A 25,698-nucleotide genomic window follows, 5' to 3' on the forward strand; every position below is an offset into this window, starting at 1 on the left:
CCTGATGGTTGGGGAAGAAACTGTTGCACAGTCTGGCCATGAGAGACCAAATGTTCCGATATCTTCTGTCAGATGGCAGGAGGGGGAAGATTTTGAGTGAGGGGTATGTGGGGTCTTCCGCAATGCTCTTAACCTTTTGGATGCAGTGTGTGGTTTAAATGTTTTTAATGGAAGGAAGAGAGATCCTGATGATCTTCTCAGCTGTCCTCATTATCCTTTGTAAGGTCTTATGATCCAAGACATGAACCCTCTGTAGAATGTGGTGAAGATAAGGAGTGTGAGGTGGGCTTTCCTCAGCTTGTGGAAAAAGTAGAAATGCTGCTGGGCTTTCTTGGCTGTGGAGCTGGTGTTGAAAGACCAAGTGAGATTCTCTGCCAGGTGGTACATCAAGACATTTGCTGCTCTTCATGATCTCCATGGGGGGAGCTGTCGATGTCCAGCAGAGAGTGGTCACTCCATGTCCTCCTGAAGTCAACAACCGTCTCTTTTGTCTTGTCCACATTCAGAGACAGGTTGTTGGCTCTGCAGTGAATAAAAGGGGCTGCAAATAAACCTGCAAAACGTCTTAGGTCTCAGGCTGCTCCAAGGAAATATAGGGTGTGTAATCGATACAGGAATGCATAGGAAAGTCATCATCATCAGCAGTCTGTTGCAATGAGGATGACTGTCTTCTACTCTCAGGGTGAATCTGTCGGTGACTGTACTGACCAATAAAATTCACAGGTTCTATTACACTTGGGGCAGGTGTTAATGGTCATTAGAAGGGGAGGGTGGGGCTTTGGTGTGGCACACAAAGAAGTCCGTCAAAAAAATTAGCAACAATTTGGCAAATGGAATATAATGTGAGAAAATATGAACTTACCCACTCTGATAGGAAGAATAAAACAGCAGTGTATGATTTATATGATGAGAGATTGGGGAATTCTATGGTACAAAGGGACCTAAGTTTCTTTTGGTACATTCATGACAAAGAGCTATTACGTGAGCACAAGAAATGATTAGGAAAACAAAATGAATGGTTGGCATTTACTGTAAGTGCAATTAAATGTCGGTACATAATTGCATTAGAAGCTGTTCAGAAAATGTTCACTCAACTAATTCCTGGGATGAAGGAGTTAGCTTAGGAGGAAAGGTGAAGCAATTTGAGTCCTATCTAATGGAGGTTAAAAGAATAAGTGGTGATATTATAGAAATATATAAAATCTTGAGAAGACTTGACTATGTGGCCTCTGAGATGTCAGGGGTATCACATTGCAGACAGAGATATGAGAAATTTTCTATTTCCTGATGGCCATATTTCTGTGGAATTCTCTTCCCAGACAGCAATGAATGAATGAGAGGTGAATGAGAGGGATTTTTGATCAATGCAGTCAAAGGTTATGAGAGGAAGACAGGAAACGTTGTGAGACCATAACCAAATCAGCCATGATCTTGTGGAGTCAGTGGCAGAGTATAATTGAGAGAGTGATTGACTAACTACTGACCCTAATACAGCTGTTCTTGTCAAACAGGTGGGTAAGGTCCGTGCTGTTTAGCCACTCCAAAACCAATTAAATCTGTGGTGGGATATCACATGGAAGGCTTTCCCAAGCCACCTTGAATTGAGAGCCCTGAGAATATAATTAACACCCACTTAAAGACAGCATGACATGACTACCCATGCAAGGTGTTCGGCTGTGTGTCATAACGCCAGCAATTACTGCCTTCTCAGTAGCACAACCAGTCTTTGACCAGAGGGTCTTAGCAGTTGGATCGCTGCCACCAGAGTTCTTGATCCTGTTGCTATAAAGTGACTAACTGGCGCATTATATGACCTCACTTAAAATAGGTGACAAGAATGTCTTTCCCTCTGATGGGAAACTTGCCAGTTCTTACATTGAATCCAACCCTCAGTGTACGTCGGTCAGTGTCTTGAGTTGTCAATGAGCAGTTGTGTGACATTTGCAGCCACATTGAGATATAAGGAGAGAAAACTGTGAGGCCTGTTAGTCTATGGTAATGTATGTACCTGAATTAATAGCCAGATCAACTGAGAAATCTGAGATTTCCCAATTGGACAAGCTGCATTGCAGGAAAACCAGAAATTATAAATAAAAGGAAAGAAAGGAAATCATTGCAACTTCTCCAGTACTGATTACATATCTACAGCAGTCATCTGATCACAAATATTTTTATACTTATCATTTGTTCCTTGAATCATTTTGTGTGTTTCCTCCCCTTTCCTCTTGTCATCTTACTGTGACCATGTATGGATTGAGCAGTCATTAAATCTCTTATTCTGGTAGCATGGCTACAAAGGAAAGTTTTAATGAATGGAGATCCTAAGAAGTCTTTGTTCTAACACACTAACAGAGGTCTCGTTATTCTTTTCTGATTGGTGTCTCCTCCCACAGGAAAGCAGTGAAGGCTACGTTGGTTCTGTTGCCATTGCTTGGGATCACCTACATGCTGTTCTTTGTCAATCCTGGCGAGGATGACATATCACAGATCGTCTTCATCTACTTCAATTCATTCCTTCAGTCCTTTCAGGTACATAAATAAGATCACTATTCATGTCTTGCTGTGCGTTGCTACATTTACACTCAGACAATGCAGCAACTACCCTGTTTGGGAATCAAATATTGAGATATAGAAAAATTTGAAAGAATTCTGAATGAAACTTTGTTTGATGTCAGGTTATTCAACATTAGATTGACAGGATCACTGGAACCTTCAATGCACAAGAAGCTGGAATAAAATACCCAGACATCCATTGCACATAATGAGACAAATCCTGGTCAACTCAGCTCCCTTTGCCTAATGAATCCACTCCCAAGTTTCCCACACTCCAAACTAATCATGGTCAGGCTTCACTAGCTGTGACCTGTTTGCATAATACATGAAGTAGACGCCTTCAAAATAGACTATTTACGCACCATGCATACTGTTTTACAAGAGGACTTTGACAAGTTGGAGGAATGGGTGGATAGAATACAGATGGGGTTCAATGCAGAGAAGTGGTAAGATGATGCACTTCAATTGGAAGAACATTGAAAAGGTACTATAATATAGGGTATACAACTTCAAAGAGAGTACAATGTTCACTGAGGAGAGGGACATGATGAATGTTGAGATTAGAGACAGATGTTTGTCTACTCTGGATCACGTTGACGTAAGTGGGCAAGATGTGTTGGGTTATTAAGGTGGACTAGAGGTTATAATGGTGAACAAATCCCCAGGACTGGATGGGATCTATCCCAGGTTGCTGAGAGAGGTGAGAAAGGAAATAGCTGGCCCAGACAGATATCTTTGTAGCATCCTTAAACACAGGTGAGGTGCCAGAGGACTGGAGGGTTGCTCATGTTGTCCCCCTGTACAAGAAGGGCAGTAGGGATATTCTGGGTAACTACAGACCACTAAGCCTGACGTCAGTGGTGGGAAAGTTGCTGAAGAAGGTACTGAGGGATAAAATCTATTTATATTTGGAAATGAATAGGCTTACCAGTGATAGTCAACATGGTTTTGTGCGGGGGAGATCATGACTCACCAACTTAATAGAGTTCTTTGAGGAAGTGACTAAGTTGATAGATGAAGGAAGGGCTGTGAATGTCGTATACATGGACTTTAGTAAGGTGTTTGATAAGGTTTTCCATGGTTAACTAATGGAGAAAATGAAGTCATATGGTATGCAGGGTGTTCTAGCTAGGTGGATAAAAAAAACTAGTTGAGCAACAGGAGACAGAGAGTAATAGTTGAAGGGAGTTTCTTGAAATGAAGAAAGGTGACCAGTGGTGTTCCACAGGGGTCAGTGTTGAGGCCACTGTTCTTTCTGATACGCATAAATGATCTGGAAGAGGGCACTGTTGATATGATCAGCAAGTTTGCAGATGACACGAAGATTGGTGGAGTAGGAGAAAGCATAGGGGACTGTCAAAGAATACAGAGAATATGGATAGACTGGAGAGTTGGGCAGAGAAGTAGCAGATGGATTTCAATTCAGGAAAATGTGAGGCAATGCATTTTGGGAAGTCTAATTCCAGAGCGAATTATACAGTAAACAGAAGAGCCTTGGAAAAAGTTGATGAGCAGAGAGATCTGGGAGTTCAGGTCCATTGTCCCCTGAGGGTTGTTGTATAGGTGGATAGAGTGGTCAAGTAGGCAAATGGTATGCTTGCCTTCATCAAACAGAGTATTGAGTATAACAGCTGGCAGGTCATGTTAAAATTGTATAAGACATTGGTTCAACAGCATTTTGAAAACTGTGTAAGTTCTGGTCACCACATTACCAAAAGGGTGTGGATGCTTTGGAGAGAGTACAGAGAAGGTTTATGAGGATGTTACCTGGTATGGATGGTGTTAGCTATGACAAGAGGTTGAGTAAGTAAGGATTGTATTATGAAAAAAGAAGGCTGGGGGTGGACCCAATTGAGGTCTACAAAATCGTGAAGGGTATAGACAGGATAGATAGAGATAAGCTTTTTTCCCAGGGCAAAGGATTAAATAAAGAGAGGTCACGCTTTCAAGGTGAGAGGTGAAAATTTTATTAAATCAGACAATTATATACTGGAGAGTTTGATATTAATGGTCGGTAAGTCATTGGAGGTGATTCTGAAAGATAGGGTTTGTCTGCACTTGGAGAGGCAGGGAAGATTAGCGAGTTATGAGAGGATCTGTAGCTCAGGTTGAGGTTCAGGATTTAGGTTTGCTTGCTCAGCTGGAGAGTGCATTTTCAAATGTTTCATCAGTGAGCTTCCAAATGAAGCACTGGTGGCGTAGCCCACTTTCTATTTATATGTTTGCGTTTCCTTGGGTTGGTGATGTCATTTCCTGTGGTGACATCATTTCCTATGGTGATGTCACTTCCTTTTTTTGTCTCATGGGGTGATAAATGGGATCCAAGTCAATGTGTTTGTTGATAGAGTTCCAGTTGGATTGCCATGTTTTTAGGAATTCTCGTGCATGTCTCTGTTTGGCTTGTCCTGGATGGGTGTGTTGTACCAGTCGAAGTGGTGTCCTTCCTCATCTGGTGAAAAAGTGGGTCATATCGTTTTGTGGCTAGTTGATGTTCATGAATCCTGGTGGCCAGTTTTCTGCCTGTTTGTCCAATGTAGTGTTTGATAAGGTGTTTTGTAAATGACAATAGTTTTGCTTGTTGTCCGAATAGGGTCATGTTAAAAGTGTATAAGACATTGGTTCCACCACATTTTGAATACTTTGTTCAGTTCTGGTCGTCACATTACCGAAAGGATGTGGATGTTTTGAAGAGAGTGCAGAGAAGGTTTACGAAGATGTTGCCTGGTATGGATGGTGTTAGCTATGAAGAGAGGTTGAGTATGTAAGGATTGTATTCATTTGGAAAAAAGGAGACTGGGGGTGGACCCAATTGAGGTCTACAAAATCGTGAAGGGTATAGACAGGACAGATAGAGAAGTTTTTTTTCCCAGGGTAAAGTATTCAATAACGAGAGGTCATGCTTTCGTGGTGAGAGGTGAAAATTTTAAGGGGGATACACAGGGCAAGTACCCCACACAGAGGGTTGTAGGTGCCCGGAACGTGTTGCCAGCAGCAGTAGTAGAGGCAGGCACGGTTGATTCATTTAAGATGCATCTGTACAGATACATGAGTAGGCGGGGAGCAAGGGATACAGTTGCTTAGGAATTGGGCAACAGGTTTATGCAGTGGATTTGGATCGGCTCAGGCTGGGAGGCCTGACAGGCCTGTTCCTGGGCTGTAAATTTTCTTTGTTCTTTGTTCTTTCTACAAGAGCAGAGGGACCTGGGTGTTTATGTACACAGACATTGAAGACAGTAGGAAAGGTGGACAGAGTATTAAATATCCTTGCCTTTATTAATAAGGGCATAGAGTACAACAGCAAGTAGGCACTGAGTTCTCCAATTTCAAATACCCTCCTTTCCCATCCACCAACTCCCTTTCCAGCCCCTCCTAATCCCTTCCATTCCACCGACAGATCCTTGCTTCCAGCTACTAGCTGCCAACCAGACTGTATCCTATCACTACCTCTCCACTCCACCCCTCTCCCCACCCAAAACACCCTCCCTCAACCCCTCTCTCACTCTCTTTATCTGCAACTCCCCTTATCCCCACCCCCAGTCCTGAAGAAGGGTTATACCTGAAACATTGACTTCTCTGCCACCTGATGTTGCCTGGCTTGCTGTATTCTTCCAGCTGGAGTATTGTGTCCCGCTATGGGTACCACATTATAGGAAAGATATGAACGCAGTGCAGAAGTGATTTAGAAATTTGGTTCCAGGATAGATTGAAGAAGTTACTCCTTTTCCTTAGAGAGAAGAAGGATGATTGAGGATTGGATAAAATAGATAGAGAAAAGCTGTTTTGCTCATGAAAGGAATGAGCGAGCATGAATTTTAACTGATGTGAGAAAGGGCGATAAGAGAAAAAAAACGTTTTCACGCACAGAGTAGTTAGTGTATGGAACTGCATTGCCTGGAAATATAGAGCAGGCAGGTTCAATTGAGGAATTTAAGAGGGCATTTGATAATTATTTTGATAGAAATAATGTGCATAGGTATGGAGAAGAAAAAAAACAAAAGATTAGCATGAATTAATGCTGCTCATTTGAAGTATCAGTGCAGCCACAATGGGTCAGATGGCTTCCTTCTACACTGCAACAATTCTGTCATCCTGCGACATAACCTCGTCTCAATTATTCAGGACATTCATGATCTGTAATTTAATCATAAAAGACACATATGATCTGAGGTTGAATTATACAGAAGAGACATGTACAATTCTTCATAGCACCCATTTTCACTTATGAATAAAGGGTCTTTACTGCCACGGTGTGCACAATATATTATTCTGTGCTCTCATGAATCTTGTTCTGCCACTTTAACACCATCCTGAGGTCAGTTAGAAGCTGTTTATTCTTTGGAGACTCTGAACTGCCTCCAATTTCTTCATCCCTCTTTTCTTCATGAAAGAATGAAAGCTAGAGAGGTGCAAAGATCCAGGGAGTGCATTCCACACCCTGGGACATGCAGGAGTTAGGGCTGCAAATACCTGGGGTTCGCTCCACCATTATTCAATTGGATCAAGGTTAGTCTCAAACATAGCTGTTCTTTCCACTGTTTCATATTTCTTGGTTCTCTTAGTACTCTGCAATCTGTTGAGCTCTGGGTATCCTTCATGATTGGGTGTCTATGGGTGTATGGGTTCAGGCATTTGCAGCTCTTTGGATGACAGGCTTCTAATTTGAAGTGAAGATTAGAGTGGTTCTAGAAAAGCACAGCAGGTCAGGCAACATTCAAGGAGCAGGAAAATCGACGTTTTGGGCAAAAGCGCTTCATCATTTTTTTGCCTGAAATATCGATTTTCTTGCTCCTGACATACTGCTTGACCTGTTGTGCTTTTCCAGCACCACTCGAATCTTGACTCTAATCTCCAGCATCGGCAGTACCCACTTCTGCCTAGGCTTCTGATTTAGTCTAGCTGCTACTTTATTCTGATAGTGGGACCCAAGAAACTTTACACACAACTGCTAATGGTGGCATGGTTAGTGTTAGAAACTTGGGAACATGTGGCATGTATGTTTTTTCTCTTCAGCTTACGCTTTGGTAGCATTTGTTTCCCATTTCTAAGTGGTAAAAGCTATGGCCTGGTAGTGCCATCACTCAACTATCAATCCAGAAACTTAGCAAATGATCTGGGGATGGTTTTGAATCCCACGACAGACAATTTCAATTCAATAAATAATGTATGGAATTAAAAATCTACCAGTTACCATGAAACCATTGTTGATTGTCAGGAAAAACCCACATGATTCAATAAAATGAAATCTCTATTCTCCCAATCTGGTCTAGCCTACATGTGACTCCAGTGCCGCAGCAATGTGGTTGACTCTCAACAGGCCTCTGAAATGGCCTAGCAAGCCACTCAGTTGTAATAGTTGCTATGAAGGCTCAATAAAGAAATAAAATCAGATGGACCAATGAGTATTGTCCGAGACATTGGAAATGACAACAACAAAAACAAAGGATTGTCGACCCTTCAAAATTCTCCTGAATACCGACTTGAGACTAGTGCCAAAATTGAGAGAGCCATCTCACAGATAGAACATAGAACATACAGCACAGTACAGGCCTTCGTCCCTCGATGTTGCACCCATCTTTTATCCTATTCAAAGATCAGACACACCCTTCTTTGTACTAACTGCCAAGTGTCTATCCATGAGTCAAGCAACAACCTGACATCATCATATTCATGGAATCACATGATACAGGCACCATCACTGTCCCTGAATATGCCCTGTTCCACCAGCAGGGCAGACCCAGCACACATGTGGACAAAGTGGTATACAGTTAGGAGGGAGTTGCACCGGATGTTCGCAACATTGATCCTATGAAGTCTCATGGCTTCAGGTTAAACATGGGACAAAGAATTCTTTTGCTCATTACTATGTGCCCTCCTCCCTTGACCAATTAATCTGTAGTCCTTCATGTTGAACAGCACTTGGATGAAGAATGGAGGATAGCAAGGGCACGGTGACAGCAACATTAGAGCTACTGATTGAGCTGTTCATGTCCTAACAGACAGCTGCCATTCTGAGTCTGTGGAAGGTGATGAGGAATCAGAGGGAAGAACATTCCCCCTCCTTATCCTTACCAATCTGCCAGCAGCAGAAGAATCTGTCCATGGCAGAAGAGAGACCAGTCCGTGTGGTGACAAAGACCCCCCTTACATTGAGAACACCCCCCATCGTATAATGTGCCACTATCACTGTGCTAAATGGGACATACCTTGAACAGATCAAGCAACTCAAGTCTGGGTATTCATAAGGCACTATGAACCATCAATGGTAGCAGAATGTACTCCAACACAATCTGCAATGTCATGACCTGGCAAATGACCCACTCAACCAATACCATCAAGCCAGGGGATCAATCTTGGTTCAATGGAGAGTGCAGGAGGGATAGCTAGAAGCAGCACCAGGCATAGCTATAAACTTGGTGAAGCTACTAAGCAGTACTACTTGCATGCTAAACAACAAGCAGTAAGCGAGACACTGAGCTAAGCAATCCTGGAACTGATGGATCAGACTGAAGCTCTGGAGTCTTGCTACATCCAGTCATGAATGGTAGTGAACAATTAAACAACTCAATGGTGGAAGAGGCTTCACAAGATCGCTATCCTCAATGATGCCTTAAGAGCCTTGTCGGTGTATCTACTACACATGGAATGCAGTGGTTTAAGATGGTGACAAAAAAACTGCAGATACTGGAATCCAAAGTAGACAAGCAGCCATGAAGTAAGGTTACACTCGAAACATTGATTTCTTCACCTCCTAATGCTGCCTGGCTTGCTGTGTTCTCCTAGCCTCCTGCTTGTCTGTAGTGGTTTAAGATAGCTCATCACTATTTTCTTTAGGGCAACTAGAGATGGGCACTAAATGCTGATCAGACAGCGAAGCGCAGAACCCATGAGTGAAAGAACGAAAAAAATCCCTTAAACTTCTTGATTTACTAGCCTTTTCAGAGTTAATAGTCAACCACCTTTCTGTGCTTCTGGAGTTCTATATGTGTTAGAACAGATGCAGATGGCACATTTTCTATTCTACAGTATATTTGTGAACTAAATGAGTTTTTACAACAATATTTGTCACAGTCATCAAGACTAGCTTTGTACTCCAGATTCACAGACTAAATTTAATTCCATCAATTACCATAGTGGGAATAGAACCCATGACTCATGAGATGGTAATGGAACCCAACCGATTTGGCATTCATTCTGAAGAATCTACCCTCATGAATACGGACAAAGTCTGAAAGAAATTCAACAGCCCCTCAGAAGTGGTCAGGTTGATTATGTTAGCCATATTTTCATATATTCTCTGCCAATTTAAGGCCACATTGCTTTAAGTTATCTGTAAAAGGATTGTTTCAATTTTGTAGAAAACACAGGGATCTTCAATGGTTGTCTTATCAGTTCAAAATTAGACATAACCATAGTAGCATATGATAAAAGTCTGTAAATTAACACAACAATTGTAATCCAGTCTTTTAGACTAACAGTTAGGAAGAATTCTATTCTGCTAGCTTATAAGAGGAAAAGCAAGAAGATTATGCTTCATGGAGATCAGTCAAATACAGAACGGAAAAATATTGTGAATTTCTTTTCTGCATAATTATTGATGACAAAAAAAGCTACAATAAAAAGTTGATTAGATCTGGATGACATTTAAAAATAATGTTATCCTTTAAAATAAAAGAGCAGCTCAGTGGTGAACACTGCTGCCCCAAAGGACCTGGGTTCAATCTGTTTAGAGTTTGCACAATCTCTCCTTGTCTTTGTGGGATTCCTCTGGGTGTTCTGTTTTCCTCCCACAGTTCAAGGATGTGTTAGGTGGAATGGCCATGAGAAATGCAGAGTTACAGCGATAGGGTAGACAGTGAGTCTGGGTCGTATGCTCTTTGCAGGGTCAGTGTGGACTCAATGGGCTGAATGATCAACTCACAAACTGCAAGGATTCTATGACTTGTGGGGGGGATGACTTACCAGGGGCAAGCAACGAGGTTCAGGCCTCTGGCACGGAGCCTGGCCCCGTTGCTCAGAAGGGAAGGGTGGAGAAAGGTAGAGCAATAGTTCTTGGGGACTCGATAGTGAGGGGTACAGACAGACGGTTTTGTGGGGGCGACAGGGACTCACGTTTGGTATGTTGCCTCCCAGGTGCAAGGGTACGTGATGTCGCTGATCGTGTTTTCCGGGTCCTTAAGGGGGAGGGGGAGCAGCCCCAGATCGTGGTCCACGTTGGAACCAACGATATAGGTAGGAAGAAGGGTGAGGATGTCAGACAGGCTTTCAGGGAGCTAGGTTGGAAGCTCAGAGTTAGAACAAACAGAGTTGTAGTCTCTGGTTTGTTACCCGTGCCACGTGAAAGAGAGTCGAGGAATAGGGAGAGAGAACAGTTAAATGCGTGGCTACAGGGATGGTGCAGGAGGGAGGGATTCCGGTTTCTGGACAACTGGGGTCCTTTCTGGGGAAGGTGGGACCTCTATAAAAAGGATGGGCTACACCTGAACCTGAGGGGCACCAGTGTCCTTGGGGGGAGGTTTGCTAGTGCTCTTTGGGAGGGTTTAAACTAACTCCGCGGGGGCATGGGAACCAGGACTGTAGCTTTAGGGTACAGGACCTTGAGTGTAGGGAGGTTAGGAATAATGCAACGATCTCTAAGGAGGGTGCCTGTAACCAGAAAGGTGGATTGAAGTGTGTATACTTCAATGCCAGAAGTATAAGGAATAAGGTAGGTGAACTTGCAGCGTGGGTTGGTACCTGGGACTTCGATGTTGTGGCCATTACAGAGACGTGGGTAGAACAGGGACAAGAATGGCTGTTGCACGTTCCAGGGTTCAAATGTTTTAGTAGGATCAGACATGGGGGTAAAAAAGGGGGAGGCGTGGCATTACTTGTCAAAGACAGTATCACAGCTGTGGAATGGACGATGGAAGAGGACTTGCCATCTGAGGTAGTTTGGGCTGAGGTTAGAAATAGGAAAGGTGAGGTCACCCTGTTAGGTGTTTTCTACAGGCCTCCTAATAGTCCTAGAGAAGTAGAGGATAATATTGCGAGGATGATTCAGGAAAAGAGTGAAGGTAGCAGGGTGGTTGTTATGGGGGACTTTAACTTCCCAGATATTGACTGGGAGAGCTATAGCTCGAGTTCATTAGATGGGTCGGTGTTTGTACAATGTGTGCAGGAGGGTTTCCTGACACAATATGTCGACAGGCCAACAAGAGGGGAGGCTATATTGGATTTGGTTCTAGGTAATGAACCAGGCCAGGTGTTAGACTTGGAGGTAGGTGAGCACTTCGGGGACAGTGACCACAACTCGGTGACTTTTACTTTAGTGATGGAGAGGGATAATCGTGCGCCGCAGGGCAAGAGCTATAGCTGGGGGCAGGGAAATTATGATGCAGTGAGGCATGACTTAGGTTGTGTGGATTGGAAAAACAGGCTTCAAGAGAAGAACACTAATGAGATGTGGGGATTGTTCAAGGAGCAGCTACTGTGTGTCCTCGATAGGTATGTACCAGTCAGGCATGGTGTAAAGGGCCTTGTGAGGCAGCCGTGGTTTAGTAAGGAATTGGAGTCCCTTGTGAAAGGGAAGAAGGCGGCATATGTAAAGATGAGGCGTGAAGGTTCAGTAGGGGCGATTGAGAGTTATAAGGTAGCCAGGAAGGAGCTAAAGAGGGAGCTAAGAAAAGCGAGAAGGGGACATGAAAAGTCTTTAGCTGGTAGGATTAGGGAAAACCCAAAGGCTTTCTATAGGTATGTCAAGAATAAAAGGATGACTAGGGTAGGTATCGGTCCAGTCAAGGATAGTAGTGGGAAGTTGTGTGTGGAGGCGGAGGAGATTGGAGAGACATTAAATCAGTACTTTTCATCAGTATTCACTCAGGAACAGGACACTGCTGATGTGAATATGGAATCACAAATAATTAGAATGGATGCCCTGGAAATATGCAGGGAAGAGGTTTTGGGAATATTGGAGAGGATGAATATAGATAAGTCTCCTGGGCCTGATGGCATTTACCCCAGGATCCTATGGGAAGCTAGGGAGGAGATAGCAGAGCCATTGGCCTGGATTTTTATGTCGTCATTGTCAACGGGAATAGTACCAGAGGACTGGAGGATAGCAAATGTGGTCCCATTGTTCAAGAAAGGGAGTAGGGATAGCCCTAGTAACTATAGGCCAGTGAGTCTGACTTCAGTGGTGGGCAAAGTCTTAGAGAGAATGGTAAGGGATAAGATTTATGAACATCTGGGTAGGAATAACGTGATCAGGGATAGCCAGCATGGTTTTGTGAAGGGCAGGTCGTGCCTCACAAACCTTATTGAGTTCTTTGAGAAGGTGACTATGGAAGTGGATGAGGGTAAAGCAGTAGATGTTGTGTATATGGATTTTAGTAAGGCGTTCGATAAGGTTCCCCATGGTAGGCTAATGCTAAAACTTCGGAGGTATGGCATTGAGGATACATTAGAGGTTTGGATTAGGAATTGGCTGGCTGGAAGGAGACAGAGGGTAGTAGTTGATGGATTATGTTCATCTTGGAGTGCAGTTACTAGCGGTGTACCACAAGGATCTGTTTTGGGACCATTGCTTTTTGTTATCTTTATAAATGATCTAGAGGAAGGACTTGAAAGCTGGGTAAGCAAGTTTGCGGATGACACAAAAGTCGGTGGAGTTGTGGATAGTGAGGAAGGAAGTGGTAGGTTACAGCGGGATATAGATAAGTTGCAGAGCTGGGCGGAAATGTGGCAAATGGAATTCAATGTAGCTAAGTGCGAAGTCGTTCACTTTGGTAGGAATAACAAGATGGTGGATTACTGGGCTAATGGTAGGCTACTTGGTAGTGTGGATGAGCAGAGGGATCTTGGTGTCTATGTACACAGATCTCTGAAAGTTGCCACCCAGGTAAATAGTGCTGTGAGGAAGGCATATGGTGTACTGGGCTTTATTGGCAGAGGAATTGAGTTCCGGAGTCCTGAGGTCATGTTGCAGTTGTATAAGACTCTGGTGAGGCCTCATCTGGAGTATTGTGTGCAGTTTTGGTCGCCATACTATAGGAAGGATGTGGAAGCTTTAGAACGAGTGCAGAGGAGGTTTACCAGGATGTTGCCTGGCATGGTAGGAAGATCGTATGAGGAAAGGCTGAGGCACTTGGGGCTGTTCTCATTGGAGAAGAGAAGGTTTAGGGGAGATCTGATAGAAGTGTATAAGATGATTAGGGGTTTAGATAGGGTAGATACTAAGAACCTTTTACCGCTAATGGAGTCAGGTGTTACTAGGGGACATAGCTTTAAATTAAGGGGTGGTAGGTATAGGACAGATGTTAGGGGTAGATTCTTCACACAGCGGGTTGTGAGTTCATGGAATGCCCTGCCCGTATCAGTGGTGAACTCTCCTTCTTTATGTTCATTTAAGCGGGCATTGGATAGGCATTTGGAAGTTATTGGGCTAGTATAGGTTAGGTAGGACTCGGTCGGCGCAACATCGAGGGCCGAAGGGCCTGTACTGCGCTGTATCCTTCTATGTTCTATGTTCTATGTTCTATGACTCTGTGACCCAGAACATTATCCTGGGCTTCCAGGTTGAGAGATAAATATACATTTGACCCAGGTTCAAATCCTACCACAGCAGATGGTGGAATGTGAATTCAAGAAACAAAAAGAAAATCTGGAATTATGAATCTGACAATGACCATGAATCCATTGTTAATTATTGGAAAAATGTATCTCGTTTACTAATATTCCTTAGGGAAGGAAACTGCCATTCTTACCTAGTCTGGTCTAGGCATACTACAGACACACAACAATGTGGTTGACTCTTAACTGCCATCTGGGCAATTAGGGATGGGCAATAAATGCTCTATAGAAAATGATGCCCTCATCCCAGGAATGAGTAAAGAAAAAAATGTGCTAGGAGAAGTTTTATTTCTCCATTGCATGGTGCTTTGAGTTTGAAGTTGGTTCCTGAATGGGATGATTCTATTTTACATTAAACTCTGTACAAACAATATCTGTTCACTTGTTGTCCAAATACCTAAAGATGATGGTATTTACAGATAGAATGTCTCCACTTATTCCCTACAAGTAATTCAAAACTCAATGGTCACCATCAATTTCCCAATGTATTGTGATGCCTCCCCTATCCAAACTATGCTGAAGTGAGCCCCCAAAGTGGAGCCTGGAAGTGGCCAGTATTAACTCTGTTAATGCAAAGTCATCTTATAGAGAAAAAAACAGAAACGTTCATTCCAATGCAAGCTATAGGCAAAAGTGCTATCTTCAGTGCTTAAGTGCCAGAAACATACTGTCAGAGAGTTAACAATTCTTTCACGTGAACTACTCAGACCTTCGTCAAATTCAAAAGAACTCAACAATTCACATTTCACTGAGTTGACCACACAAAATTGACCACACAATGAAGGATTAAAGGAAAATAATCCTAATACTCACGTTCAAAACCTGCCTCACATACAACCTTAATAAAGTGGTGGAATAAAAGGTTCAGTTAACCCGAGACATAACTACCATAGTAAATGACAAGGAAGTGATTCTTAAATCTCAAGTTCAGAATAAACCTGGATTTAGTAATTCCCACAATCTGGGGAGAGATAGGATGGAGGAAACAGAAAAAAAGTTCCAGAGAAAAGGAGAATAGGAGAAAAAAAGCAGATCAGTCTCCCATTGCAGAAAAGCACATTAAGTCCGCAGGAACTTTAACCATTTGTTTTGTCAACATGGAAAACCTTGACATGATTAAAACTCCGTTGGTATACCAATAAACCAATAGGAGGCACTGTCGTAGGACAGTGGATTTCACCATGAAATTGAACTCAATTGTAGCTTGGGTGAGCCATGATTCCCATCTAAGGCTTTTGCACAAAGGGTTCCTTTTTAATCCCATGTCCCGATGAAAGATATAAATATCTGAAAGGACATTGTCTGTTTTCAAACCTGGGGTCATACAGCACGGAACCTGACCCTTTGGTCCATGGCAACCAAGTTTTCCAAACTAAACTAGTCCCATTTGCCTGCGTTTGACCCACACATTCTATAACTTTCCTGTTAAATGTTGTTTTTTGACAGCAAGCCGAACAAATAAACAAATTTGCTACAGCTGATTTGTCCAGACCTTTCAAAATGGCTATTGATTTGGGGCTAGTAATTAGACCCAAAACATTGACTCTGCTTTCTCTCCACAGATACTGCCAGCCTGCTGAATTTGTTCAACAATTTCCGTTGTTGTTTCTGATTTCCAGCATCTGCAGTTATTTTTTTTTGTATCTTTCCTTTAGCAATTGCTGTTAGCTGTGACTCTGAATTTATAACTCAGAAGCCTTTTATAAATGAACTGGTCATCCTTATGCCTCTTGCAAACCAGTTGAAGTATCTATAGAAAGATCACTGAGAAACAGCATTCTGATCTGCATATTTCAGCTGTCCTTGTGATCAGGAACCAGTGAACTACTTTTTCCTCCACCCATATCACCAATGCTTTAGTTTTTATCCTCTGTGTTACTTGTTTTGGTTTATTCTTGTCACATGTATACCTACGTACAGTGAAAATTTTTGTTTGTGAGCAGTGCAGGCAGATCATAACGTACAAGGATATACAAAATTATAGGGTATTTAGACAGAGTGAGGCTACAGGATTATAGCTGCACAGAAGGCTCACAAAAACAAGGTCAACATTAGATTTGAAATTAGAGAGGTCCATTCAGCAAAAATAAAAGCTGTTCTTGAACCTGTTAGTGCATGCATTCAAGTTTTTGTATCTTCACCTCACGGAAGAGGTTGGAAGAGAGTATTATCAGTGTAGGAGCAGTCTTTGGTGATATTGACAAACTTTCCATGGGGATGAGAAGTGTAGATGGATGTTGCTTTTGTGATAGTCTGGGCTGTTCACACAACTTTCTGTAGTGTCTCATGGTCCTCAGCATGGCATTTGTCATGCCAAGCAGTTATGCATTCAAATATAATCCTTTCTCTGGTGCATCTGCAAATGTTGGTAAGGGTCCTTATGGACATGATGAATTTCCTAAGCTTCCTGATGAAGAAGAGACATTGTTGTGCTTTCTTGACCATCACATCTATGTGGGAAGTCTGGGAGAGATTGTCACACTCTCAATCCTCTCCACCTCAGCTCCATTCATCAATGTTAAGGACGTGTCCTCTTCCTTTCTTCCTGAGGTCAATATCAGTTCTTTTGATTTGCTGTCATTGACAGATAGTTTGTTATCATTGCACCTCGATACCAAACACTCTAACTCCTTCCTGTATTCTGACTCATCATTATTTGATATCCAGCTTAAGCTGGATATCAAATGGTGGTGTCATCAGCAAACTTGTCGATGACATTTTTCAGAGATTTGCCCAAATAGTCATAAGTATACAGAGAGTAGGGACGTGAGTACGCATCCTTTCAGGGTGCCATTGTTGAGGATTATCATGGATGAAGAGTTGTTGTCTAACTTCACTGATTGTGGTCTGTGGGTCAGGAAGCTGAGGATCCATTTGTAGAGGGCTTAGCTGAGACAAAGGTCACGGAGTTTGGAAATTAGTTTGGTTGAGATGAGGTTGTGTGAGGAGGTGCTTAAGGGGGATTAGAGCTTTAATTATATGGAAGTAATTTATATTTGTTTACTGTAGTTAGTTAACCTGTAGTTATTTATTACTTGTGATAAACAATAACACTTGTTAAGTAGATTTGCACGTTCTGTCAACCTGGATCTCCAAGTAATTTGGAGAATGTTTGAATGTATTGAAGATATTTTACACAGATGAGGAAAGGTTGAACTGGTTGAGCAAATACACACTGGAATTAAGAATAATGAACCTTACTAAAACATGTAAGATCTGAGAGGGCTTAACAAGGTAAATATTAAAAGGATGTTGTTCATCATGCAAGCAAATTGAGGTAATGACTTCAAAATAAAGGGTCTGTTGTTTAAGACAGAGATGAGGAGGAATCTCTATGGAATTTTTTACCACAGGGAACAGTGGAGAAAGAGTCCTGGAATTTTGAATGTGGGTGCTGTTGAATCAGCCAATATTTTGACTGTGTAGTGATTTAATACAACTGATTGACTTTCTGGGCCAGTTCAGAGGGCAGTTAACAATTAACCATATTTATAAAGTTAGATGTCAGCCAGACTGGGTAAAGGCAGCAGATTTCATGCTCTGAGATACATTAATGAAGCAGCCAGCCCATCAACAATGACTGCCTATAGGCGAGCTTTTGATTTGTGACTTTATTGAAGTCAAATTCACCAGCATGGTGTACTCAAACCTATTTCCCCAGAACATTCATCTGGGACTCTGGATTACTGTTCATTGGCATTACCATTATGATATTGAGGTGGAGCAGATGAAGATTCTGATATGCAGTTGCAGATAAAGCAAATGTATTCTCCAGGCATCAGAAATACTCAAGGGGAAGGAGTTTAGAGGTTGTTCTATTGAAAACATATTCCCACGGGTGACAAAGGTGTTAATGAGAGCTGATCAAGGCCTATTATGTCACTATGAATTTTGACATAAAATTTCATAAAATTTTTAAACATTTATCCATTGTCACTGGCAAACCAGCATGAATTTCCATACTTAACTTCCTTTGAGAAGATGGTGGTGAGCTGCCATTCTTCTTGATGTAAGTACAACCACAGTTCTATTAGAAAGATGGTGTGAGGTTTTTAACCTTCAGCAACAGTGAAGGAATGGTGATATATTTTCAAGTCATGATAGTGTGTGACTTGGCAGGGAACTTGTAGGTCATGGCACTCCTACACATTCACTGTCCATGTCCTTCTAATTAGTAGTGGTCATGAGTTTGGAAGGAGCAGTTGAAGAAGCCTTAGTGAGTTTGTGAGTGAATACAGTGTCACCACTGAACATTGTGGGGAGAGGGAGTGAATTTTGAAGATATTACATGAGGTGCCAGTCAATCAACTGATTTGCCCTGGGTAGAGCTGCACTCCACTTTAAGGGCGGCATGGTAGTTCAGTGGCTAGCACTGCTGCCTCACAGTACCAGGGACCCGGGTTCAACTCCCACCTCGGGCAACTATCTGTGTGGAGTTTGCACATTCTCCCTGTGTCTGCGTGGGTTTCCTCTGGATGCTCCGGTTTCCTCCCACAGTCCAAAGATGTGCAGGTTAGGTGAATTGTCCATGCTAAATTGCCCATAGTGTTAGGGGTAAATGTAGGGGAGTAGGTCTAGGTGGGTTGCTCTTCAGAGGCTCGGTGTGGACTTGTTGGGTCAAGGGGCCTGTTTCCACACTGTAGGAAATCTAATCTAATCTAATCTAATCCATATAAGTGGACAGTGTTCCATCACACTCATAGAACATTGAAAATAGAACATTACAGTACAGAACAGACCCTTTGGCCCTTGACGTTGCACCGACCTGTGAAAACCAATCTGAAGCCCATCTAACCTACACTTTCCCAATTTCATCCATACATTTATCCAATGAGCATTTAAATGCTTTTAAAGTTGGCATATCTACTACTATTGCAGGCAGGGCGTTCCATGCCCCTACAACTCTCTGAATAAAGAAGTTATCTCTGACATTTGTCCTATATATAGCGCAACTCAATTTAAAGCTATGTCCCCTCGTGCTAGCCATCACAATCCGAGGAAAAAGGCTCTCACTGTCCAATCTAATCCTCTGATCATCTTATGTGTCTCAATTAAGTCACCTCTCAACCTTCTTCTCTCAAATAAAAACAGCCTCAAGATCCTCAGTCTTTCCTCATAAGACCTTCCTTCCATTCCAGGCAGCATCCTAGTAAATCTCCTCTGCACGTTGCCAAAGCTTTCGCATCCTTCCTATAATGCAGTGACCAGAACTGTATGCAATATTCCAAGTGTGGCTGCACCAGAGTTTTGTACAACTGCAGCATGACCTTGGGCTGCAAAACTCAATTCCCCACCAATAAAAGCTGACACACTCGTATTCCTTCTTAACAACCCAATCAACCTGGGTGGCAACTTTCAGGGATCTGCATACATGGACACTGAGATTTCTCTGCTTATGTACACTACCAAAGAATCTTACCATTAGCTCAGTACTCTTTATTCCTATTGTTCTTTCCAAAATGAATCATCTCACACTGCAGAGCTGGGCTGAGAGGTGGAAAATGGAATTCCATTTGCCACCTCTCAGCCCAGCTCTGCAGCCTATTTATGTCTCTCTGTGACCTGAAACATTCTTTGGCACTATCCACAACCTTAGTGTCAACTGCAAATTTACTAACCCATCCTTCTACGGCCTCATCCAGGTCATTTATAAAATGGCCCCAAACCAGGTCCTTGCGGTACAACGCTAGTAACTGGACTCTAGGATGAACACTTCCCATCAACCAACACCCTCTGTTTTCTTTCAGCTCGCCAATCTCTGATCCAAACCATCAAATCACCTTCAAACCCATGCCTCCATATTTTCTGTAATTGCCTACCATTGGGAGCATTCTCAAATGCCTTGCTGAAATCCACATACACCACATCAACCACTTTACCCATGTCCACCTATTTGGTCACCTTCTCAAAGAACTCAAAATTTTTGTGAGGTATGACCTACCCTTCACAAAACCTTGTTGACTATCCATAATCAAATTATTCCTTCGAGATGATTATAAATCCTATCTCTTATAGCCTTTTCTAATACTTTACCTACAACTGAAGTAAGGCTCAATGGCCTATAATTACTAGGGTTGTCTCTCCTCCCATTTTTGAATAAGGGAACAAGATTTGCTATTCTCCAGTCTTCTGGCACTATTCCTGTAGACAATGACAACATAAAGATCAAAGCCAAAGACCCTGCAATCTCCTCCCTGGCTTCCCAGAGAATCACAAGATAAATCCCATCCAGGACTCATCTATTTTCACACTTTCCAAAATTGATAACACCTCTTCCCTTGTGAATATCAATCCCATCTAGTGTAGGCACCTGTATCTCAGTGTTCTTCTCGACAACATAGTCTTTCCAATGTGTATACAGGAAGATGGTAGAAAATGGTTAGGGAGTCAGGAGGAAATTTACATGACACAGAATTACTAGTCTCTGATCTGCTGTCATAGCCCCACCTGGCTGGTCAATGATAGGATCAATCCCCAGGATGTTTGTAGTGGGGGATTCAGCAATGGTAATTCCATTAACTGTCATGGGGAGAAGGTTAAAAACCCTCTTGTTGAATGTGTTCATTGCCTGGTGCTTGTTCATGTTATTTGAATACAGGTTCAGATATTGACAGCACATTGAGATTGCCAAGAATTGATTATCAGCTCTGGTAGTTACATATAGTGTGTAGTATATCCAAGTGCTATGTCTTTTTGAATTAAGCAAAAGCTTCTCTGACAATTATTTCCTGGTACATTTCCATGGCAAAACCTCAATCAGAGTGGACTTGCCAATCAATCAGAATCCCTTCCTCAGATTCCTGAAGAAGGGCTCATGCCTGAAACGTCGATTCTCCTTCTCCTTGGATGCTGCGCTTTTCCAGCAACACATTTTCAACTCTGATCTCCAGCATCTGCAGTCCTCACTTTTTTCCTTCCTCGGATGTAAATTATTGGTCCGTTTGAAAGTTGGCATTCTTGGGTCTGTCTGCATGAGTACAAAGTGAAAAGCTTGGCTCTTTACTCAGCTATGATGTTATTTATTTTTTCAACTTCTCACAAACTTCTCCCTATCTAATCTGACCAGATCCCTCATAATTTTAAATACCTCTAATCAAATTTTTGCTTCTCCAAGGAAATGTTTTCTAAAATTGCCAATCTATCTTCAAAGCTAAGATTCCTTATCCCAAGAAGTACTCATCTGTATCTCTCTGTACTCTTTCCAAAGGCTTTCTAACATCCTTCCTCAACAACGGTAATCAGAACAGTACGCATTCCACAGCTTGAGGTCAAAACTGTGTTAAAGCAAGTTCAATATATTCTCCTTGTTCTCGCACACAATGGTCCAATTAATAAAACCTTAAAAACTGCATACTGTGTGCTATCAACATGTGTTGCCACCTTGACTTACTTATGAACATATGTCCCTTTGTTCCTGTATTCACTTTAGAGATGAAAGTTTAACTTTGTATTATTTGTCCATGTTATTTCTACCAAAATGAACCACTTCACATTTCTCCACATTGAATTTCATCTTCCGACTGACTGCCTATTCCACCAACTTTTCTATTTCTTTTTCAAATCCTTACATTTCAAATATATCTGCAATATTTGAAATTTTACCTAGTACATAAAGGTCTAAGGTATGTTATGAGGAAATGTAAGAGTGCCAACATAATCCCCGGGAAACTCCACTAAAGCTTTCCCTTTGCCTAAACCAGCCATTAACAAACACAGTCTGTGCCCTGCCCTGAGCCAATTTTGTACTCACTTTGTTACTATCCTATTTGTTTCAATAGCTATAACTTTGCTCACAGGGTTAAAAATCACACAACATCAGGTTATAGTTCAATAGGTTTAATTGGAAGTACACTAGCTTTCAGAGCGCCACTCCTTCATCAGGTGATTGTGGGATCCCACAATCACCTGATGAAGGAGCGTCGCTCCGAAAGCTAGTGTACTTCCAATTAAACCTGTTGGACTATAACCTGGCATTGTGTGATTTTTAACTTTGTATACCCCAGTCCAACACAGGTATCTCCAAATCATGACTTTGCTCACAGGTTTATTGTGCTGCAATATCTGCTATGAAGATTGGAAATTATGGATTAATTAACACAGAACGTTAGGAAGTAGGAGCAGGATCAGACCATTCAACCCTTTGATCTGCTCACCATTCAATCTGATCATACTTCATTCTCTATCTCAATGTCACATGCCTGATTTCTCTCAATACCCCTTGATGCTTTAAAAATTGAAACACTTATCTATCTCTTCCTTGACTATCTTCAGTGACTTGGCCTTCACAGCCTTCTGTGGTTGAGAATTCTGCAGGTTTATTACACTTTAAGTGAAGAAATGTTTCCTCATCTCAGTCCTAAATAGTTTACCTTGTTCAAAGTTTGTGAGAAGATTTGTAGCTCGGGTGCTCGTTGTTGTGGTTCTGTTCGCCAAGCTGGGAATTTGTGTCTAGGTGACATCCTCACTGCTTAGGAACCTTCTGTGAAGCGCTTCTGTGATCTTTCCTCCAGCATTTGTAGTGGTTTGAATCTGCCGCTTCCGGTTGTCAGTTCCAGCTGTCTGTTGCTATTGTTTCTCTGGCTAGGGTTTTGTCCAGCCAACCTGCTGGACATACAGAACAGACAACAGGACATTGAACCTATCAACAAAGACAGCATACTCAAACTACTGGACCTGTACCTCACAACACACTTCACATTCAACAACCAAATATATGAACAAATCAACAGCACACCCATGGGCTCACCCATCTCTGGACTCATAGCAGAAGCGGTAATGCAAAGATTAGAACAAACAGTCTTACTGTAAATTCAACCCTAACTCTTGGTCAGATATGTGGATGACCCCTTTGTAATTATAGAGAACACACATCGGATCATCAATGCAACGCTCACAGGAATCCGATTCACTAGAGAGAAAGAAAAGGACAACCAACTCCCATTCCTAGACGAGATGGTACAGAGAACACCAAACGGAGAATTCACCACAAAGGGATACAGGAAAGCCACACACACAGACCAAGTCCTGAACTATGAAAGCAACCACCCCAACACATACAAAAGAAATTGCATCAGGACACTATTCAAAAAGGCACAACACACTGCAGTACACCAGAACTGCAAAAAGAAAAAGAAGAGCACCTATACATTATATTCGCCAAAAACGGATACCCGCGCAATTTCATCAACAGATGCCCAAGGGAAAGACAACGGAATGAGGATGTGCTGCAACCCAAAGGACTAGCCACACCACCATACATCAAGAGCATTTCCGAACTGAGAGCCAAACTACTGCGACCACTAGGACTCATAACAGCACACAAACCAACAGCCACTCTCAGACAACAACTCACTAGAACGAAGGACCCGATACCCAGCATGAGCAAAACCAATGTAGTGTACAAAATCCCATGCAAGGACTGCACAAAACACTACATAGGACAAACAGGAAGACAGCTAATGATCCGCATCCATGAACACCAACTAGCCACGAAACGACATGACCAGCTATCCTTAGTAGCCACACATGCAGATGACGAGCAACATGAATTCAACTGGAACAACACTACTATTATAGGTCAAGCCAAACAGAGAACAGCCAGGGAATTCCTAGAGGCATGGCACTCATCCACAGATTCAATCAATAAGCACATCGACCTGGACCCAATATACCGGCCACTGCAACAGACAGCTGGAACTGTGACAACCGGAAGTGGCAGATTCAAACCACTATAAATGCCGGAGGAAAGATCACAGAAGTGCTTTACAGGAGGCTCCCAAGCAATGAGGATGTCACCTAGACAGGGGATGAAACGTCTGGTTTACCTTGTATCCTGTGTCCCCCAATTCATGATTCTCCAATCAGGAAAAACATTGTCCCTGCATTTGTTTGTCCAGCACTGTTAGAAATTTACGTATTTCAAGAATAAAGGCCCAGTTGAACTAATTTCTCCCCTAATATCCTTGATATTAGCCTTGTGAACTTCTGCTGAACTTCTTCTGTGTCAACTATATCCTTTCTTAGGCAGTGAGACCAAAACTGAATGCAATGTGGTCTCAATAAGTCCCTGTATGATTGCAGTAAGATATCATTACTTTTGAATTCATCCTCTTGCAATGAAGGCCAGCATAACATTTGCCGATTGTATGCTGCACTTACCTGTTTATTTTCATTGACTGGTGGGCAAGGACACCCAAATCCCTGAGGAATCATCCTTCCCAAAACATCATTATTTAAATAATACTCTTCCTTTCTGCTTTTCACACCAAATTGTGGACCAACCTTTTCACACAGAGGGAGGTGCATGTATGCAATGAGCTCACAGAAGAAGTGGTAGAGGTGGGTACATTTACATTTAAAAGTCATTTGGACAGGTACATGAATAGGAAAGATCTAGAGAGAAATGAATCAAATGCAGGCAAATGGGACTAGTTCAGTTTGGGATTCCTGGTCAGCATGGACAAATTGGACATAAAGGTTTGTTTCATTGCTGTGTGAATCTATGGCTCTATAACTTCACGTTTAGTCACATTGTACTGCATCTGCCTTGTTTTTGTCACTCACGTGTCTAAATCATCTTGAAACTTCCTTACATCCCTGTCAGAATTCACTGTTCTGTCCAGTATTGTGTCATCAGCAAATTTGGAAATGTTGCATTTGGTTCCCTCATCCAGGTCATTTATAATATTATGAAAAACTGGCACCCTTGAACTGATCATTGTAGTACCCCACTAAACACTGCCTGCCACCCATTTATTCCCACTCTGGTTCTTGAGTGTCAACCAATTCTCAATCCATGCCAACAGATTACCCTAGCTCATGCTTTAACTTTGCCACTAGCCTTTTATGAAGGACATTATCAGAAGCCTTCTGGAAATGCAAATATGCTACATCCATGTCCCTTAGAAATTTTTTGTCTGAATGCAATTACCTTTTGTTCGACAGGAATAGTCTACTCAAATTCCCCTCATAGGACAATCCTTGTATTCCAGCAATCAGTGCAGTTTACTTTCCATGTACTCCCTACAGGACATATTTTATTTTTCCTTAATTTAGGAGATCAACCCAACTGTACACAATATGCCGGTGTGGTCTCACTCAAGACTTTTATAATTGCATTAACACTTCTTCATTCTTATCCTCCAGATGACTTACCATAAGATCATTCAGCCCCTCAAGCCTGTGCCACCATTCAATGGGAATCATGGTTGATTTATGAACCAACTCCAGAAATGTTAGAGGTGTTCTTCCTAACATTTCTCCTGAGTGGTCTGGCCCTACTTCTCAGACTATACCCCTAGATCTAGAATCACGGGCTAGTGGAAATAGTTCATCTTCAGTTACCCTGTTTCTTCCTGTAAATAGTTTGAAGATTTCAGTCAGGTCACCCTTTTAACTTCTCAATCCTGTAGAAAACAGACTTTAATTTGTAATATGTGTCCTCGTAACCGAAACCCTAAAGTCCAGTTTTCATTTCTGCAAACCTACGTAGTACTCCCTCCAAAGCCAACATATGCTTCCTAAGTATTCCAAGTGGCA

The 25,698-nt window shown here is 42.1% G+C and overlaps 1 protein-coding gene across 1 annotated transcript in view; it reads left to right on the forward strand.

The window, feature by feature from the left end:
- LOC132830743 (corticotropin-releasing factor receptor 1-like) overlaps positions 1–25,698 on the forward strand; it is a 243,131-nt gene that overhangs the window by 197,062 nt on the left and 20,371 nt on the right. Inside the window, exon 12 of the mRNA XM_060848580.1 lies at positions 2,394–2,529. Within this exon, the coding sequence (XP_060704563.1) occupies positions 2,394–2,529 (136 nt within the window). The remainder of the gene's footprint in view (positions 1–2,393; positions 2,530–25,698) is intronic.

The sequence above is a fragment of the Hemiscyllium ocellatum genome, chromosome 32, assembly GCF_020745735.1.
Source record: "Hemiscyllium ocellatum isolate sHemOce1 chromosome 32, sHemOce1.pat.X.cur, whole genome shotgun sequence".
Classification (NCBI taxonomy): domain Eukaryota; kingdom Metazoa; phylum Chordata; class Chondrichthyes; order Orectolobiformes; family Hemiscylliidae; genus Hemiscyllium; species Hemiscyllium ocellatum.